Source organism: Callorhinchus milii, unplaced genomic scaffold, assembly GCF_018977255.1.
Source record: "Callorhinchus milii isolate IMCB2004 unplaced genomic scaffold, IMCB_Cmil_1.0 Scaffold18, whole genome shotgun sequence".
Lineage (NCBI taxonomy): Eukaryota > Metazoa > Chordata > Chondrichthyes > Chimaeriformes > Callorhinchidae > Callorhinchus > Callorhinchus milii.
The window spans coordinates 5,961,487-5,982,009 of record NW_024704759.1 but is presented as its reverse complement, the minus strand read 5'-3'; the positions used below and the strand labels follow the sequence as shown (position 1 = coordinate 5,982,009).

Below are 20,523 nucleotides of genomic sequence, written 5' to 3'. Positions count from 1 at the left end.
GTGGGTGCGTGCATGAGTGTGTGTACGAGTGTGTGTGGGAGGGGTAACGGAGGGCAACCAACACCTGGGGAACCACAACCCAGAGAGAAGAGACCAGACCAGGAGCAGAGAAGGATAATAATAATAATAATTAATAATAATCCTTGCATTTCATACAACGTCTCAAAGCGCTTCATGGGATATACTGTAAAGTGGAGTGACTGTGTATTTTGTGGGCAAAACGCAGCAGGCAGTTGCGCACAGCAATGTCCCACAAACAACCATGAAGTGAGTGACAAATTTAATTTAGGGGATTACTTGGCCAGGATACTGGCAGAGAGAAACTCCCTTGGTACAAGTGCAGATCCCCTGCCTTGCCCGTCGGTGATCAGGCCTTCAGCCTTTCTGCCCCTACCCTCTGGAACTTCAACCCAGGATCTCTCCACTGCTCCCCCTCCCTTGCATCCTTCAAGGCCCATCTCAAGACCTTCCTCTTTGATTGTACTTGCAGCCACCTTGCCACCTTCCCCTCCTCCCCCACCCTCCACGCTTCTTGACTCCAACTCCCAGTTGCAAATCCTTAACTGTCCAGCATGTTGGGATGTCCTCCCACCGTGAAAGGCGCTGTATAAATGTAATTTTGTTGCTGTTGACAATATTTGTCCATATGATTCTGAGCATCAATTGTCCACAGGTGACGACACAGGTGAAGAAAAGAAGAAGTGGTGGCAGCCATGGATCACACACTGTAGCAGTGAGTGATGTTAGCTCAGCTTTCAGTCCCATCAACAGGCTTTCCAACAAGACGTGGATCCCTCCAACACCCACTGCATATGGCAACAATAATAATCTTTATGTTTGATGTAGAATCTTTTCCGGCTCGAAATGGTTCACAGGAATTTACTGTAAAATGTGTAATTTGTGGGAAAACCCGGCAAACAATTTGCGCACGGCAATGTTCCACAAACAGCCGTGAAAGTGAGTGACCAATTTTATTTGAGGAATTGTTGGCCAGGACACAGGAGAGAGAAACTCCCTTCTTTTTTCGAATAGTGCCTTGGACTCTTTAACGTCCACCTGAACAGGCGTTCAGGGCCATAGTTTAATGTCTCATCTGAAGGATTGCACCCCCAACAATGCAGAGCTCCCCCAGCACTGTATGTGAGCGTGAGTTCAAAGTACCAACATGGAGCTTGAACCCACAAGCTTAGATAATTATTTGGAGAGGACATGTTTGCAGGGCTATGGGGAGAGAGTGGGGTAGTGGGATTGATTTGGAGAGCTCTTTTCAAAGAGCCGGTACAGACACGATGGGCCAAATGGCCTCCTTCTGTTCTGTATAATTCTATGAGAAGAGAGAGTGCTACTGACTGAGTTATGTATAGTTACTGTGCTATGCAATACCACATTGAGGAACAGTTACCATTGAGTAATAATATTAATACTCTTCTGTAGCTAGTGATATATGCCGAGCAACAGTTACTATTTGTTGCTCTTGTCTCTCTCTGTTTCAGAGTTCTCTCTCTCTCTCCCTGTGCAATAGCTCTTGCCGTTAAGCAGTGTATAATGTACAAACTTCTTGCATCTGTTCCTTTTTTTTCATCAGTGATTCAAAGCGGGAGTTATTACCTGTTCGACACAGACAGTGAGGATGAGGGTAAGGAGGAGGAGGAAGAAACGCCCAAAAATGAGGCCAAGAAATCCTCAGCATTTCAGGTGTGTGGTTGGTGTCCTGCCCTCCCTGGCCCTGTCCAGTCCTGCCCCCCATGGAAATTCCTGAGATGTTTGTTAGGTCAGGATAGGAAGGGGTATGGAGCAAAGGCAAATAATTGTAGTTGAGGTACAAATCATCTAATAGAATGGAGGAACGGGTCGAGGGGCTGTATAGTCTACTTCTGCTCCTATGTTTCCTGATTGCAGTTGGCTTATATCGCCTTAATCAAAGACTCAAAAGCTGCCGTCAAAGAAAGAGACAAAGAGCTCAAGCAGCTGAAGAGAGCTGAGCAGAAGAAGGAGAAGCTGGAGAGGAAGAAGCAGCAAGGTAATATCTCTGATAACCCCCACCCAGCCTCAATGGCAATACGAGCTCTCAACAGCTCCACTGGTGCAAGCACAGCCCAGGGGAGCCTAGACTGGGAAGCTTAACAGGAGTGTGTCAGAGAGAAAGAGAGAGAGGAGAGAAAGAGTGGAAATAGATAACAGCAACAACAGTAATAAATTGTATTTATATCGCGCCTTTCACGTCGGGAGGATGTCCCAAGGCACTGGGGAATGAGGGGTTTGCGATCAGAGAGGGCAAGGTGTGTGGAGGAGGGTACCGAAGGCACAATTGAAAAGGAAGATCTTCAGACATCCCTTGAAGGAGGCAGGGGAGGGAGGGGTGAGGCAGAGGGGATGGAGTTCCAGAGAGTGGGGGTGGATAGAAGAACAGGTAGAAACAGACACATTAATCTGAATGATTTTTGTTTGTAATCATGGAACAAATAAATAATAATACTCATTGCATTTGATATTAGAACCTGTAATGATTCTTAAATATAGTGACTGTGTATTTTGTAGGCCAGCACACAGCTAATTTGCACACAGCAATATCCCACAAACAGCCATGGAGTGAACAATCAATTTATCAAAAGATTATTGGTCATTGGGAGAAATTCCCTTCTCCTTTTGAGAAGTGTTTTGGGATCTTTAAGGTCTACCCAAACAGGCAGACCGGACCTCATTATGAGGGCTGATCCAAAGGACATCCTTTGGAGAGTTCTCCCAGCACTGTACTAGAGTGTCAGCCTAGACCAGGATGGTTCAATTTCATCCACGCCTCTTCCGTTTCACCTGGCCCACCCACAACTCCATAACTCATGTTATGTTTCTGGAAGGAAAACACAAAAATATTGCTTACCCGGCCCACAGATGTTTTTCAAATAGGGCATCTGGCCCTCGGCAGCCAAAAGGTTAGACCACCCTGCCACCTAGATCGTGAGCTCAAAGTCCTAAAATGGGGCTTGCAACCCACAGCCTTCTGCCCCAGAGACTAGAGTCCCACCAACTAAACCAGGCTGAAACATTTACACTTTGAATCCTAGCATTGAGCTAACGTGAGACTGACTGTGTGTCTGTGACTGATTCAGGCATTGAGAGAGCAGACTCCAGTGAGGATGAATTGGACGCACCCAGTATCGTTGACGACAGCCCAGCTCAACCAGGTCAGACACATGTCCAGGTCAATTTCACATGCAAGTGAATTCCCTACTAAATTATTATCAAACTGTAACCCGGCACTGGACTATAACGTGTTTGTAAAGAATACAAGAATCTGGTAAACAGATAGAACTGAGGCTGAAGGGCCTATAAGGGTTGCTAGAACCAAAAATGGATCAAGTCTGACTGCGGAGGATAAAACACAGTGAAATGGAAATTCAAGCTTATTATAGCTTTATTTGTTATGATATAGCTCAAACTCTGAATATTTTGGGAAGAACCTATGTTTTTGCACCAATTGTAATAAAAACTAACCTTAGAATGAATCTGATCCATAGCAAGGTATTGTTTCAGATATACAGACAATGTCAGCGTCAGACTCAAACAGTGTCCTCACACCAGAACCAATGTGATTGAGAGACCTGATAGAATAATAATAATTGTTGTGTTTGATATGGAGACTTCTCACATCGCCGAGACATCTCAAAGTGCTTCACAAGGTTTGAGGGTGAAATCCTCACAGGTTTAGATTTAATTCTATTGTTTTAAGAGCTGTGGAGACCCGACTCAAAATTTAGATTGAAGTTAGGAATTTTCAAAAATGTCATTTTTTTGTCTAGCAATTCCTGTGTTCCTATAATAATAATAATTATAATTATTGCATTTAATATAACGCCTTATCACATATTTGAGATGTCTTAAAGAATATATTGTAAAATGGATTGACTTTTTGTGAGTGATACGCCTATATTCCTAAACTGATCTTCAGATGTGTCTCATTCATGGTATGTCCTCTTGTTACATCCCCTCACAGATAACCTGCTCCAAAGAGGGCTGAATATCCTGAGCTTTGCCTGGATGTTTGTCCAAGCCCTGCTGGACAGCCTGATTGAGCTGGTCAGGTCTATTTCCAAGGATTACACGGATGTCTCCACTGTTCTCAGGATTGAGAGATCCATTTTAAGGAGCGAATTGAAACAGGTATTTCTCTCTTATCCTTCTGCAAAGCAAATTCCTGTACATTCTCAGCTTTATACCTTCTTACGTTCAATCCAGTAAAACACTCACTCGGAAATCTGGGCCTATTTTGAGGCATTACTTCCCCTCTTATCCTCAGTCTGACGCTGCTGCAGGAAGTCAGGGCGCTGAGACACTTGCCTGTGTGAAGGTCACTATGTAACTAACAATACTGTAATAATAATCTTTGGTACAGCGCCTTTCATGTCATGAGGACATCTAAAAGTGCTTTACAGGATTTACCATGAAATGGACTAAAGTGTTTGTAGGCAAACATTTGCATATACTAATCTACCAAAAATAACAATGAAGTGAGCGACCAATTTTATTTGGGGGATTGTCGGCCAGGGCACCGATAAAGAAAAATTCTTTTCTCATTTCAAATAGTGTCATGGGATCTTTAACGTTCACTTGAACAGGCAGACCGGACCTTGGTTTAACATCTCATCTGAAAGATGGGACCTCTGACAATAGAACAAAGTAAAACAAAGAGCTGGTTACATCTGATAACGATAATAAAACCTGTCCTTACTATTTAGGGTAAGTTACCGACCCAGGACAGCATCTATCGCTTTTACAACAACAAACTGAGGAGACAAGCTTCCTTCGACTATGTTGAGGCTGCGGATGAGTTGATAACAGACAGACGTGAGACAACGCGATTCCCAGGCTTCCAGATGGCAGCCAGTACTGATTCCATCTTCTCTAGAGAGAGCAGTTTGTCCAGGTACAAAAACAACACATAGATAGGAGATCAAATACACTTCAAAGGGTTAGAATATCTACAAACCAGCACAGACTTAGTGTCAGAAGAGGGGAAGTGAATAGACCATTCACAATTAATTTAACATGACACAGAGAGCTGTGACCCTACAAGTCATAGCCCTAACGGGTGGTTTATAATGCACTCATTGCTTTGGGGGTGAGGAGATCTCTGCTCACTTTCCCAGCCCATTCCAGCACTGCTCAAGTAATAACATAAGCCCTTCCCATGTGTCCTGTTGCCTTATGTCAAAGGCACTGTAGATCAGATTGGTTCAGATGAAGAAAGCCATTATTATAATAATAATAATAATCCTTGCATTTGATATAGCGCCTTATCACGTCGTTGAGACGTCTCAAAGCGCTTCACAGAATATACTGCAAAGTGGATTGACCGTGAAAAGCATTAGCCGATTGCGCACACCCAGTGTCCCACAAGCAATCGTGGTTTGACTTTTCAGCCTATCTGATCTCATCCCTCCAGAACACCCAACTTACTGTCCTCCCATCACAGCATCAAGCTGTTTCTGCACTGAGTCCTGACCTCAACCACCCTTTCCAACAATCAGTTCCAGTTGTTAAAATCACCCTATAAGTAAAAGTAAAACTTAACTGATGTCTGTCCTGAAATTGTGTGCAGGCGGACTAGATCTTAAATGTGTGTTATTGTGCATGATAAGGTCCTGTGATTGTCTTGTTTGGATCTCCTCTCTAGTTGTACCACTGAAGGAACCACATTGTATTCAAGGCAGACGACCATCGAGTTCCTGGATGACCAAGATGAGGCCAGCCTGGGTCTCCCGAAGCCGAGTACTCGAGTAAAGTGGAAACTCCAGAAGATGGCCAATGTTGATCTCTCCTCCTCAATGGAAAATGTCCTCTCCAGGTAGCAACAGATTCTGGTTAGAGATGCCCACTTATAATAACGATCATGATCATAATCACAGCTATAGAGCCCTGCCTCATAACTATTTCTGGTAACCATTTCCCAGCTGTTGATTAACATGGTGTACGTCTTAAAATTGCTCCTCGCTGATCTAAACCTATGACCTCACGCCCTGCTGCCTCCATGTACCTGAATGGATGGTCAGCTCTTCTCTGGCTTGGTTTGAGTGAATTTCTTTCCTTCTCTGTCCAGTTCGCCAACTCAGTCCAGCAACCTGAGTCTATGGCAAGGCAGAAGAGATACCATCGAGGAGGTGGGAGATGAAGATGAAGCTATGATGAGTAGCACCTTGGACATTCCGCCCACTTACAGCCTCGTCAGCCACAGTCTTGATTTCTCAACGGAGGAGTCTCACGAGGAGCTTGAGCAGGAGATGTCACAGCCTCTCACCCCTCAGAGTCGCTTGCTGACAGCCAGTGATCTGCTCCTCAACAAGTAAGAGACCTTTCGTGTTGGTTCAGGCCAGGTGTCAGCCTGGCTCCGTCGCCAGTGTTGGTAGCACTCTCAGCTCTGAGCCAGAAGGTTAGGAAGTTCAAACCCTACTTTGGGACTTTGAGTCCAAGGTTGGCAATCCAGTGTAATGCTGCACTGTTAGAGGTTACGTCCTTTAGATGACGCATTATCCCGAGGTCCTGTCTGCCTGTTCAGGTGCACGTTAAAGATCTCACAGCACCATTTGAAAAGAGAAAAGAGTTTCTCCCTCCCAATGTCCTGGCCAATAATTCTGTGGCTTGTGGAGTGATGTAGCTCAGTGGTTAGAGCCCTCGCCTCGCAAGCGAGAGACCTGGGTTTGATTCTTGGCGGGGTAAACCCTTGGGCAAGTTTCCTTACTCCACACGCCTGATAATTATCTAAAAAAAAACAATAATAATTTGGTTACTCAATCCACGACTGTTTGTGAGAAACTGCTGTACGCAATTGGCTGCTGTGTTTCACCCACTAATGTACAGTCAATTCACTTTACATTCTATTCCGTGAAGTGCTTTGAGACGTCTAGAAGACGTGAAAAGCGCTACATCAAAATGCAAGTATTATTATAATACCCCAGGTAAAAATCGTGTATTCACATCATAGTGCAAATGGTGTGTCCAAAATGAAAGTCGCTGTAAAATGTAAATTGGATTGAGAGTAATTAGGTGGGATTATCGTGGATTATTGTTAAGATTTGATGCTATAAAAATACCAGTTTGTACTGTCTCTAATGGGATCGTGCCTTATTTCAGGATGTTTCACGATTCGGACCTGGAGGAGTCTGAGCGGTTCTACCACAGATTGCCGCGCTTGCTGAAGCTGCTGTTTGCCTTGTACGACACGATGGCGGCTCAGTCAGACATGCTGTGCTACTTTGTCATCATCCTCAACCACATCGTCTCGGCCTCGGTGCTCACCCTGGTTCTGCCCGTCCTGGTCTTCCTCTGGGGAATGCTCTCCGTGCCTCGGCCCAAGAAGCGCTTCTGGATGCTGGCCATCCTGTACACTGAGGTACAAACCCACACAGCACAACACACAGACTGAGGACCCACGTGCACTGAACGACACGCTGTCCTGTGGTAACTTGGTCCTGTGGAGTCCCGTAGCATAGGGGTTAATACACTTGCCTCGCAAGTGAGAGGACCTGGGTTTGAATCCCGGGCAGGGCGAAACCTTTGGGAATTTTCATTAGTCCACACGCCTCTGTTACCAAACAGTGGTTGTTAGTCGAATGGCGGTTCACTTTCTGCGTGTAATAATCCCTTTATAACGTTTTGTCTACAAATATACAGTCAATCCACTTTACAATCTATACTGTGAAGCGCTTTGAGATGTCTCAACGATGTCCAGATTAAACTCAAATGACTGTATGGACTTCTGCTGCGCCATAGAGATTAGGAATGATGGCAGCCTCTCCCTTCCCACAGATCACAGTAGTCGTCAAGTATTGCTTTCAGTTTGGCTTTTTTCCCTGGACCACCTCAGCCGCTCGGGTCAGGAATGCCGACCAGCCCTTTTACCTCCCAAACATAGTGGGCGTTGAGAAGAAAGATGGCTACGTGCACTATGATCTCATCCAGCTCCTCGCACTGTTCCTGCACAGGTCAATTCTCAAGGTAAATACATACAGACACAGACACACTTTTGACAACCTATTAAAACTTCAGCAACCTGTCCTCTCTGCAGTCAATGGCCTGCCTGCTCTGGTATTAGTGGTCGGGCTTCAGTGTTTCTATCCTTCTGGAATTCCATCCCAGAGCCCCTCCACCTCGCCCCTCCCTTACCTCCTTCAAGGCACGTCTTAAGACCTTCCTTTATGACTTTGCCTTGGTCACCCATCCTATCCCCACCCTCCCTGCCCTTCATCCTGATCCCAATCCTCAGCTCGGGTCCAAATTCCTGACTGTCCAGTGCCTTGGGATGTCTTCCCAACGTGAAAGGTGCTGTGCAAATGTTCATTTGTTGTTGTTGTTTTAACAAGAGGTTTTCTCTCCGCTGGGAAAGTAATGCTTGTTTTAAAATCAATTTTTTCTCCCCTCCGCGGGCTGTCAGTGTCACGGGCTTTGGGACTCCCAGGACGACGTGAAGGAGAAAGACTGGACAGAGAATGGAAAGCAAGCAGGAGAGAATGGAGAAAATTCAGCCTATTGCCACATGGAGCCCCTGCAAACCATCAAATTGCAGGATGGGCTGAAGTCCGCTGGCAGCAGGAGGAGGCACAGGCGGGCATCACCTCGGACGGGTAAAGAGGGTAAGTCTGGGCGCCTCAGACCCCAAACGCTCGTAAGGCAGGAGTTGTATTAATGTTGCGTTTCTATCACTGAAGGTCAGTGGGAACGAGGAGTCTGGTTCGCACTCACCACCCTGGTCAAAGCTACTAAACACACGACTTCTGAAGTCACATCAGATTCGTAATGCGTCGATCTCTCGCTTTAATTACAGTGAACCACAGTCAATAACATTGCTCCCTGATAGTTCCTATTCCTCAGCCCAGCTCTTTGGGACTCATCCTGGAGTCTTTCCACCTCGTTCCTCCCTCCTCCTTTTAACCTATAAGACAACCACCTTTCTCTCCTCCCCTTCGCTCCAGCATCCCTCCCTCCCCCAAGCTCAGGCTTCCGGTCAATCGTGTGAAGCGTTTGAGATGTCCTTCCGATGTGGAAAATCATGATATAAATGTAAAATGATATTGTGTCGGATTAGTTACAGAGCCCAGTGAGGTGTTTGCTGTCAGTGACAGTGCGGTTAATATCCAGCCTTTTACGTTTTTCTCAGGCGAGACAAAGCCTCCGAAGAAGAAATCGACGAAGAAAAGGAAATGCTGTCAATTACCAAAGCTGAAAAAGGGGCTCTTAAAGGAGATGATGAAGGAAAAGATGAATGCGGCGAAAGGATATGCTACAGTTGTGTAAGGAGTGCTCGCTGCCTATCTGTGCCTTTACCACCTCTCCCACTGCCTCCCTGGTTCATCACTTCGCAAACTAACCCTTAATCTAGAACATAACGGCTTGAAACCTTTCGTGAGGGAGGCTGTCTCAAGCTCTTTACACTGTTGTAGAAAGTTCTGCAAGTCCATGCAATCTTAAATCCAGAGACAAAATGGCCTCATAATAACAACAACAAGTTACATTTATATAGTGCCTTTCACGTCAGGGGGATGTCCTAAGGCGCTGGGGATAGACCAAGTCTCGGTGACAGTGACTTCTGCTGGAACATGCAGGCATCGGATGAGAGCAAAGAACTGTTCACAGTTAAACAGTCTGACAACACTCGATTATACCTCCCTTCCCTGTCCACACAGTTCATATTGAGAACTCATTGTGCACCGTCCAGGCTCACATATAAATAATAACACTGGGCTGAGCGACTGGAAAACTCTACACAGCTAATGAGAAGACGTAGGAAGAATGTGGTGGGGAAATATATGAAAACATTCAGTGCTGTGTCCCGTTTCTTTAATAATAATTGTTGCATTTGTTATATAGAATTGTACAGCACAGAAGGAGGCCATTCAGCCCATCGTGTTTGTGCCAGCTCTTTGAAAAAAGCTATCCAAGTCAATCCTGCTCTCTCCCCATAGACAAACTTGTCCTCCCCACATAGTGCTTCATCAAGTCATTGAGACGTCTCAAGGCGCTTCACAGGAAACAATGTAACACATTCTCCCTGCGTCTCCTCATTCGGACGAGGAGATAACATTGTGAGATAACATTGTCTTTTCGAAGAGCGCCATAGGATCTTTAACGCCCACCTGATCAAGGGGACGGGGCTTCGGTTTAACGTCTTTTCCTTCCTGCAGAGCTCTCCAGGTCTCTCTACCGATCAGACAGTTCTTCTACGACATCATCCATCCTGACTACAATGCTGTGTGTGACGTCTATGTGTTGATGTTCCTGGTAGACGTCATTAACTTCATTGTCATTGTGTTTGGTTACTGGGCTTTTGGGGTAAGTGAGTAGATACAGTGCTTTCTCAGTGGCACTCTATGCAGTTTTAGTTGGTTAGACTCCAGCAGTTACCCCAACTCACACTCTGGGGTCCCCAAGACTTGGCTCTTGCCAACCTACGCCCGCCTAATACTTTCCGGAATTAGCTAAGCCGGATGCATCCCTCCAGGGAGAGAGTGCACATTTCATTCCAACAATCCATCTCTGGAATTTCCATGTGTAGGTGGGATGCATGGAATTTTCAGTTTGGTTTGGATACTCTTAAGCACGGTGATGGGTTTCCACACGTGTCAGACACCCGGCTGAGCCCCAAAATAGAGTAGATATAGTAACATATAAATGTATAATATTTAGTATAATACGTGTACATATAAATAGTAGGATTTAGGAAGACTGGTTTGAGAAACAGGCGATCGGTTGAGAAGGGACTCAACCACAAGTTGCTAACGATGAATCATTTCCCTTGTTTAGAAGCATTCCGCTGCCGCGGACATCACAGAATCTCTCTCCGAGGATCAGGTCCCCGAAGCCTTTCTGGTGATGCTGCTGATTCAGTTTGCCACTATGATTGTGGACCGGGCTCTCTACCTCCGGAAAACCGTCCTCGGAAAGGTTGTCTTCCAAGTCATCCTGGTGTTTGGCATCCATTTCTGGATGTTCTTCATCCTCCCTGGGGTGACCGAGAGGTGAGCTACATCAGCACTTAGCAACAGCTGTTTCATCGTAAATCGGGAGAAATTGCTGGATTCATCCAATGGTCTGATAGGACCAGCACTGAGCGACATAGACTAAAATATCGCAATTTCCAATCCCGCGCTGTGCTGAATTAGCTGAGCTCAGCCGGGGCAGCACTTAAGACTAAGAATAATCCTTGCATTTGATATAGCGTCTTATCATGTCTTTGACAAGAGTATGAATTAACTGTATATTTTGTGGACAAAACACGACAGCCAATTGTGCACAGCAGTGTCCCATAAACAGCATGGATTGAGTGACCAAATTATTATTTTTTAATTGATAATAATTAGTTGATGATAATCCTTGCATTTGATATCATCATGTCATCGGGATGTCTCACTTCAACACGATAAGACTATTTAAGCATAGCCAAGGTTCTGTACACTCTGAAATGCTAAGTAAACAGAGTAAAATTAGACCCAGGTGGAATTTCTTCTACCTTATGGTCTGTTCGGGAGTAGCTCTGAGATCTTAAAATACTTTGTTCCCTTATTTTTTTAAGCTTTAAACATTTTCACCGAAGTCAGTGGAGTTGTAGACTGAATATGTAAGTGTGCTGAGAATCTGTTTAGCAGTAGATGTGAGACCATGTCTAATCTCCTTTGTGATCTCCAATTGCAGGAGGTTCAATCAGAACTCTGTGGCTCAGCTTTGGTACTTTTTCAAATGTATTTACTTTGGCCTCTCCGCGTATCAGATCAAATGTGGCTACCCAAACCGGGTGCTTGGCAACTTCCTGACCAAGAGTTACAACTACCTCAACCTGTTCCTATTTCAAGGGTAAGTGATATTATGTGAAGGAAACAGCTCTGTGACAGGCTGAGAAAAGGACTGGATAGTGCCAAATGTAGTAATAATAATAATGCTTCTATTTGATGTAGCACCTTATCACGTCGTTGAGATGTGCCAAAGCACTTCTGAGGATTTACTGTGACATGTAATTACTTTGTTGAAAGCAAATACAGCAGCTAAGCTGCACATGGCAATGTCCCACAAACAGCCATAAAGATAACACAGCTTATCCTGGTCTACATTATCTCGTCCCTTTAGAAACATGAAAAAATTAAAGAATCCAACGCTTACTCCAGCATGCAATCCTAACTCGTTATTACATTGACAGAGATAACTGTATATTTCTCCTATAGATTTCGGATGGTTCCCTTCTTGACAGAGTTGAGGGCAGTGATGGACTGGGTGTGGACAGACACTACGCTCAGCATTTCGAGCTGGATTTGTGTAGAGGATATCTACGCTAACATTTTCATCCTGAAATGCTGGAGGGAATCCGAGAAGGTGAGCAGCAAGATGCCTGGGGTTGGTGAGAGCCAACATGGCCTTGAGCATTCCTGAATCTTTTTGCCTGTAAGTCCTCCCACCATTTAATAATAATAAAAACCCTTACGTTGGGTATGGAACCTTTTACGTCAGGAAAATGTCTCAAATGCTTCACAGGAATTACTGTAAAGCGTAGTGACTGTGTGTTCTGTGGACAAACACGGCAGCCAATCTGTGCACAGTAAATATCGAGCAACCAACCCAATTTTATTTGGGGCTCTCTTTTCTAATAGTGCCATTAGAAAAGAGAAAATTTTGTCATGGAATCTTTAATATCCACCCGAAAGGGCCTTGGTTTAACGTATCATTTGAACGACAGAACTTCCAACAATGCAGCACTGCACTGGAATGTCAGCTTAGACAAAATGAGGTTCAAGTCCTAACGTGGGGGCTTGAATCCACAACCTCCTGACTCAGAGGCATGAGTGTTACTAACTCAGCCAGGCTGGCACAATATGCCAGGACTCACTGTACAGGGTAAAGCACATTGACAAGCTGCCAAAGATTGGTCAGTGCTCTTCAAACCAAGGCTCATTGTGAGGCAGGGCCATCAGAAGCCTGGGGGAAATCTGAGGGGTGGAACTGTTGAACATAAAAGTCATTGGCATTTATGGAGAACTGGAGAATTACATTTATACATTCTTTCCCGTTCGCAGAGATATCCTCAGCCTTCAGGACAGAAGAAGAACATGGTGGTGAAGTACGGAATGGGTGGTCTCATTATCTTCTCACTGATCTGCATCATATGGTTCCCATTGCTCTTCATGTCACTGGTCATGTCAGTGGCTGGAGTGACCAACCAACCCCTGGATGTCTCCATTGAAATCAGCATTGGTGGATATGAGGTAAAGCACATCTCTATCAGGGGATGTTCCTCAGGCAGGTATCTGACCGCATCTCAATGTAATGTCCTGACATCCTGGACCTTCTTAACTCTCTTGGCTATAAGACTGCTCACAGTCAAATGTTCTGCCAACACTTATGGGGAGAAGGATGGAAATATGGGACTAGGCTGGGGAGCAGGAAAGGGAAGAGGCTTTGTTGCTGTCACTCACCAACAAACCGCAATAAAACAGCACTTTAGGATGTCCGCCTGACATGAAAGGCGCTGAACAAATGTAATTTGTCGATGTTATTAATGCAACATACTTTGCTGAAAATATGAACTTTAAAAGGCCAGTTTTCTTCCCCCATAGTTTCATTGGTAAAGCCATTGTCTGATCATGTAGTGCCTATCACCTGTCCATGCCCCCTTTCTTTCGCCCAACTCAGCTCAACAAAGAATTCAGATGAAACCTCCAACCTCTCGGTTCAGTTCAACATAGAGCCATGTTGTTACCAACTGAGCCACACGCAAGTTTGGAAAAATCTCTGGGTCAGCGCTGAATTAGCTGATCTCAGCCGGCGAATACGTGTTGCATGCGAGTCTGTTGAGTGTGTGAGTGAGCGTAGTTGGTGTGGGGATTGATCTGATCACATTGTCCCCTGGGTGAGAGTCCTGGTGCCCAGAGCTGAACCCCACAGGAAGCAGAACTCCAGGAGAAATAAGGGTGATTGAGAGGGGAAAACATTCAGTAAATGTTACCCAGAGAAATCATTGCTAACCTCTCGGCCTCTCTGTGTCCAGCCTCTGTTTACAATGAGCGCCCAGCAACAGAACCTGAGGCCATTCTCCCATGCGGCATATGACCAGCTGACTGCCCAGTACACTCCGTTTCCGGTGAGTTTCACATTGACCGCCTGAGTGAAGATAACAATAATCCTTGTATTTAATATAGTGCCTTATCACGTCGTTGAAAAGCCTCAAAGAGTTTCGCAGAATATACTATAAAGCGAATTGCCTGTGTAGTTTGTGGGTGAAACGCAGCAGCCAATTGTGCACAGCAGTGTCCCACAAACAGTCATGGTTTGAGTGACCAAATTATTATTTTTAAAAAAAATTTAAAGAATTATTACCCCCGGAAAAGCGATCTGCCAATTGACTACCAACTGGCTTCCTGTTTACTGTTAGGTAAACAGTCATCTGGAGTAAGGAAACTTGCCTAAAGGTTTGCCCAGACCGGAAATCAAACCCGAGTTCTCTCCCTTGTGAGGCGAGTGCTCCAACTGATAAGCTACACAAGTCCTAATAGCTTCAGAGGCAAGTCTTGGAAAACTGTTAACTAAACACTCCCTTTCTTCTTCACAGTCCGCCATGCAGTTTTTAGTCAAATATCTGCCAGAGGACATCATGGTAGCTCACATAAAGAGTGATGCTAATTTACTGTGGAGCATCACTCCGGCAAGCCTCAAAGCCATGAGAGAGGAGATTGCCAACTCGACCCACATTTACATCCATCTTTACTGGACCATCCTGAGGTACTCGAGAATGGAAAAGCTCTCAGTGTGTTGAGGTTTAGGGAAACATTGACTAGTCTGGTCAGCCTGACAGCACAAGATGGGTGAGGGTGAAGAAAAACAATTGATTTCATCCCACCCTCACCATCTTCCTATTATTTTTCTTATTTGAATCCAGTGCCCTGAAGCATACTAAAGTGCTGGGTAGAAAGAGCTAACTTGCAGTTCAGTGAATGTTATTATAGGCAATAGAGAGGAAAGAAGTGAGAGGAAGAAAAATAACAAGAATAAGAAAGACTCAGAGAGATAAAGAACAGAACAAAAGCAATAAAGAGAGACAGAGACAAGAGACGTAGCAGGAGATTGAACAGTAGGGATAATTAGTCTACAGAGCAAAATGACTTCAATGACTGTATACTGAACACAGAGAGCCTGAAATTCCTCCTAGTCTGTAAAATGATTTTGTTTTATGGTGCAGAATTGTGGAAAATTCTTAAATTTAAGACCTCATTGAATAAATGACCTGGACTTGGGTTTAGGGAGTACAATTTCCAAGTTTGCAGATCATACTAAGCTAGAAAAATTAGTAAACAGTGAGGAGGTTAGTAGCAGACTGCAAGACGATATAGACAGACTGGTAAAATTGGCAGACATGTGGCAGATGAAGTTTAATATGGAGAAATGTGAAGTGATGTATTTTGTGAGGAAGAATGGGAAGAGGCAATATAAGCTGATGGTACAATGTGAAAGGGGGTGAAGGAACAGAGAGACCTGAGGGTTCATATCAGTAAATGTTTGAAGGTGGCAGGACAGGGAGATAAAGCTGTTACAAAAAAATACGGGATACCAGGCTTTGTAAATAGGGGCATAGAATACAAAAGTCAGGAAGTTATGATGAACCTTTATAAAACACTGGTTAGGTCTCAGCGAGAGACTGTGTTCAGTTCTGGGCCCCACACTTTAGGAAGGATGTCAAGGCATTGGAGAGAGTGCAAAGGAGATTGACCAGGATGGTACCAGGAATGAGGGACTTCAGTTATCAGGAGAGGCGAGAGAAGCCGGGATTATTCTCCTTGGAACAGAGAAGGTTAAGAGGAGACTTAATAGAAGTTTTCAAAATTATGAGGGGATTCGATAGAGTGAAGAAGGAGAAACTATTTCCACTGGCGGGTGGGTCAGTAACCCGAGGACACCGATTTAAAATAGTTGTTAAAAGAAACAGAGGGGAGGTGAGGAGAAATGTTTTCACACAGCAAGTTGTTGGCATCTGGAATGCATTGCCTGAAAGGCTGGTGGAAGCCGATTTGATAACAACTTTTAAGAGAGAAGTAGATAATTATTTGGGGAGGACAAGTTTGCAGGGCTATGGGGAGAGAGCGGGGGAGTGGGTTTGATTTGGATAGCTCTTTTCAAAGAGCCGGCACAGACACGATGGGCCAAAGTTTTTTTCCCATAATTCTGCGAGATTGTAAATTTTAAAGCAAAGTGCGGTCTCCACCCCCAGGATGGTGATGTCTGTGTCCCTGTATGTGCCTGACTTTCTGTCTTTCTCCAGGAACGCTTCTCTTACAAATAACCCGGAGATCACTGGCAAGAACACAGTGCTCTCCACAGACCGAGACGTCAGAGACGGACTGGTTCAGCTGTTAGAAGGAACCCAGAGGAAGCCTATGTATGTGGCATGCTGTTTCTCTCCCAGTTTCCTATCATGCAATGTCACATTATCTAAATAACTTAATAGTCCTTTCAATTGATACAGAACCCATAATACCGTTGAAATGTGTCATTGGCAGTTGGGCCTTTAGCATTTCTGCCCCCGGCCTCTGGGACTCCATCCCGGAATCCATCCTCCTTGCCCCCACACTTCTCTCCTTCAAGGCCCATCTCAAGGCCTTCCTCTTTGACCGTACCCTCGGCTACCCTAGTCATCATCCCATCCCTGTACCCTCCACCGCTCTTGATTGAAACCCCAGTTTGGGTACAAACCTTTAACTGTCCAGCCCCTTGGGACATATTTCTCAAGTGAAAGGTGCTATATGAATGCAATTTTGTTGTTGTTCTGACAAACTCAGTGCCATTTTTGCCATAAAGTTCCCCACAACAACCAGGAGGTGAATTAATTTATCTGCAGGGCATCAGGAGAAACACTCTTCTCTTTACAAATGGGATCATAGGATTTTTAACTTTTACCTGAACTGTCAAATGGGACTATGGTTTAACATCTCATTGAAAGCTGGCACTTCTGACATTGTACTGCACTGGAGTTCTGTAATAATAGTAATAATCCTTGCATTTGATATAGTGCCTTATTGTGTCTTTGAGATGTCTCAAAGCGCTTCACAGAATACATTGTAAAGTAAATTGACCCTATATTACTGTAATACTGTATTTTACATAAGTCCTGATGTGGGGCATAAGCCCACGACCTTCCGACTCACAGGCAAGAGAGCGACTCAATGAGCCAGGCTGAAGATTAACAGCTCCAATGTGACTCAAAGTGGAGTGGGAATTCTGGCTCCTGCTCCACATTGCTCTACTGGTGGAAGTGAAGTAACTTCACTCCAGCTAAATCGTTGCCACAGATGTTGTGGATTAAGCAGTGATACCTGGTTTCATTGTCTCGCCTCTCAGAGTGATCCAGGGGCTGGTCCCACAGTACATCCGAGCACCAGGTGGACTTGAATCCAAGGAAGCCAGACGGATGAAAGTGGGTGAGTAACTGGACAAGTGAGCAACTGCTTGTTCTTCCTAATAACTCATATCCTTCTGGGTGTTGGGAATAAAGAACAACATATTCCTGTTGGAGAGCAGGGCTGAGGATGACACGAGAGGATGTGGTTTGGGCTCTAAACACAAATGCAGGTGGCTTGGTCTTGACTTGCATAGATATTAAGAATGTAAAATCAGAAAAGGCCATTTGGCCTGTCAAGGTTCCTACCCAACTTCACCACAAACACTCTCTCCCAAAGAAAAGCTCTGCACAGGTATGCCTTGAACCCCAAAGGCAATGTGGCAAAAACTCTATAGATTCCCTTCTGTTCCCGTTACCTTCACTGTATAACCCTGGCATCCTTACATAATTAATACAGCCAGTGTAGCCCATATGTCCATTCGGCCTACACAACCAAATGCTCACAAGTTTCCTTTGAGCAACCTATTAATCAGATGTTTGGGGGTGAACTTGGGTGAGGAGGGAACAGACGTCAGGATACGAGGAGAAACTCCTCCTGTTTCTTTGTAATACCTGAGGGAAAGGCAGATAGAACCTGAGTTAGTATTAAACCGAAAAAGGGACAACAGCGTGGAAAAAAATAATACATTTGTGTGTAATAGAATGTCACATAGACAACCTTGGTCAATTCAAAGCTATGTGGAGTAGAGCTGGAGAACTTAGTGAGGATTCTAAGGGAGAGGAACATTAGTAATATTAATAATAATAATCCTTATATTTGATGTAGTGCCTTATCAAGTCTCAAAGTGCTTCACAGGATATACTTTAAAGTGGATTGACCGCATATTTTGTGGGCGAAACATTGAAATGATGGCTGTGTGTTTTGCTTTACAATTGGAGTAGATGTTCCCAAGACTGAGCGCTACCAGAGCCTGGCCTTCTACAGGAACATCTCCCTGAAGCTGGAGGAGAACCCAGGCAATGCCACGAGCGGGATGTTAAAGTGGTGGAACGTCCAGGAATATGCGAGCCAGGCCTGCAGCAATCTGCAACTCACCATCTTCAGTGACAAAGTCAGCCCCTCTGGCCTGGGCTTCCTGGCTGGATACGGGTAGAGACCCTTTGTTTTTTTATTGGTCAGCCAAATGTCTGTGACAAGCACTACCACTGCTGTGTTTAAGACTCTCCAAACCAATAATAACAAGAATAATCCTTGCATTTGATATAGCGTGTCATCGATTTGTCTCTAAAGTGCTTCACAGGATATACTGTGAAGTGAATTGACTGTATATTTTGTGAATGAAATCAAACTATTGAGAGTTTCCCATTGGCACTAAAATTTCCATTTGTGTGGAATTGAATGTGCACTCTCTCCCCAAAAAGGCCATGATGCCCTTTTTCACTTATTCCTGGAAAGTATTAGGCGTAGGTTGGCAAGAGTTGAGGTAACTGCTGGAGGTTTCAGTTTTACCAAACCATTGGGAACAATATCTGGCAAACTTCTCGCCAATACCCCCTAATCATCCTTTGTAATTTCCAATGCTGCAGTACATTTGGAGATAACATTAGGATAGGACCATGCAACTCTCAACACGGGATCCAGTCAGCCTGTCCTGCCTCTCTGGCACTATGCCACTCCTCCACAGAGGGATTCCCACATTCCATTACCCAAACATGCACCTTGGAGTTCAGCTCCACAGAGACCCCACATACCTCCCATTCAAGGAGAATAATATGTACAAAACAAATTCTACTGGGGCTATCTGCTGTACCTCCTCTGTCCTGCTTATTTCTAATAACCTTCAATAGTCCATTGAATTCCCTTTGATTGACTTGGCTTCATGTGTTGTAGCCCCATGTCCTGATAGCTCTCTGCTTAAAGGTGTTAAACACAAACCTTTGAAAAATAAATCCGGAAATAATCGGACACACAAATCCAATAGTGTGAAAGATGATTAGAATTAACAAAGCCATATTTAGAGTCCTGCGGAGCGCAGAACACCACAGGCTTATCAATGAAAGGGCCAAGAAAAGATAACATTGCTATCATTACAATCGGGACATCCTCCTGATGTGAAAGCCACTAAATTTGTATTATAATGTATAATCTCTCCCTTCATCTCCCCCGTGCCTCTCTGTTCCAGGATTGTGGGTCTGTACATGTCTGTGGTGCTGGTCATCGGCAAGTTTGTCCGCGAGTTCTTCAATGGGATCTCTCGCTCCATAATGTTTGAGGAACTGCCGAACACGGACAGAATCCTGAAGCTCTGCACGGATATCTTCCTGGTCCGCGAGACTGGGGAGCTGGGGCTGGAGGAGCAGCTATTTGCCAAACTCATCTTCCTCTACAGGTCACCTGAGACCATGATCAAGTGGACTCGAGAGAGCAAGGAGTGAGGAACTGAGGTTAGCAATCAAAGATACTTTTCCTCACAGAAAGGGACTGTTTATTTCAGATATTCAGCTCAGGAAGCCTTAAACATTCATAGAAATCACAGTCCTGGATGGCGTTTGGCCCAACATGTCAATGCTTGTACTCTCTCCTCCAATGGAGCTATATATCCTATTATACTCTGTTATAATCTGATCTCAACAAACTTGCATTTATATAGCCCCCTACTCTCAGCTACCCGGTGTCAAGTACTGTGTGAGGGGCACTATATAAATCAAGCTGTTGTTGTTGATCCCAATTCCCTGCTCTTTCCCCACAACCTTTTATGTTGCAGTCTAAAAGGCGAAATTGCAGAATTCCTCACTGTATTGACGTCATTGTAATATTCCGGGTTCCTGTAAACTGTATTAGCTTTCTTGCTATTCGCTTAATAACAAAAGGCTGTGTGATTCTCGCTTCCCGAATGCCTTGGAATCAAAGCTTTTAAGTCTATTTATACATAATATCACAGAGTGGTGAAAATATCTTGATCCCGTGAGTGTGGAGAAAGAGCCTTGTACAATAATTGTGTTAAAGGAATTATGCTAAGAGCAATGGCTACACATAAAATGTTGTTCAGTGCAGTACTTTCAAACAACCTCTACTCCAGCTCACTGGGGACACACCAACCTGAGGCTGCCTAAGCTGCTGGTGGTTTAGAAATCATCATTACACTGGAGGCTTAATATTC

General features: G+C 44.6%; 1 protein-coding gene across 1 annotated transcript in view; it reads left to right on the top strand.

The window, feature by feature from the left end:
- Nucleotides 1–19,833, top strand: part of LOC103173000 (piezo-type mechanosensitive ion channel component 2-like) — a 54,290-nt gene extending 34,457 nt beyond the window's left edge. The window contains 23 exon segments of the mRNA XM_042341935.1: nt 674–733; nt 1,586–1,695; nt 1,900–2,020; nt 3,108–3,182; nt 3,992–4,158; nt 4,734–4,921; nt 5,672–5,842; nt 6,095–6,337; nt 7,126–7,384; nt 7,801–7,989; nt 8,426–8,624; nt 9,149–9,281; nt 10,173–10,320; nt 10,792–11,006; nt 11,680–11,838; nt 12,204–12,351; nt 13,050–13,238; nt 14,021–14,113; nt 14,582–14,751; nt 16,286–16,402; nt 17,362–17,441; nt 18,302–18,512; nt 19,546–19,833. Coding sequence (XP_042197869.1) covers nt 674–733; nt 1,586–1,695; nt 1,900–2,020; nt 3,108–3,182; nt 3,992–4,158; nt 4,734–4,921; nt 5,672–5,842; nt 6,095–6,337; nt 7,126–7,384; nt 7,801–7,989; nt 8,426–8,624; nt 9,149–9,281; nt 10,173–10,320; nt 10,792–11,006; nt 11,680–11,838; nt 12,204–12,351; nt 13,050–13,238; nt 14,021–14,113; nt 14,582–14,751; nt 16,286–16,402; nt 17,362–17,441; nt 18,302–18,512; nt 19,546–19,798 — 3,698 coding nt within the window. The 3' untranslated portion in view covers nt 19,799–19,833.
- Nucleotides 19,834–20,523: the final 690 nt, after the last annotated feature.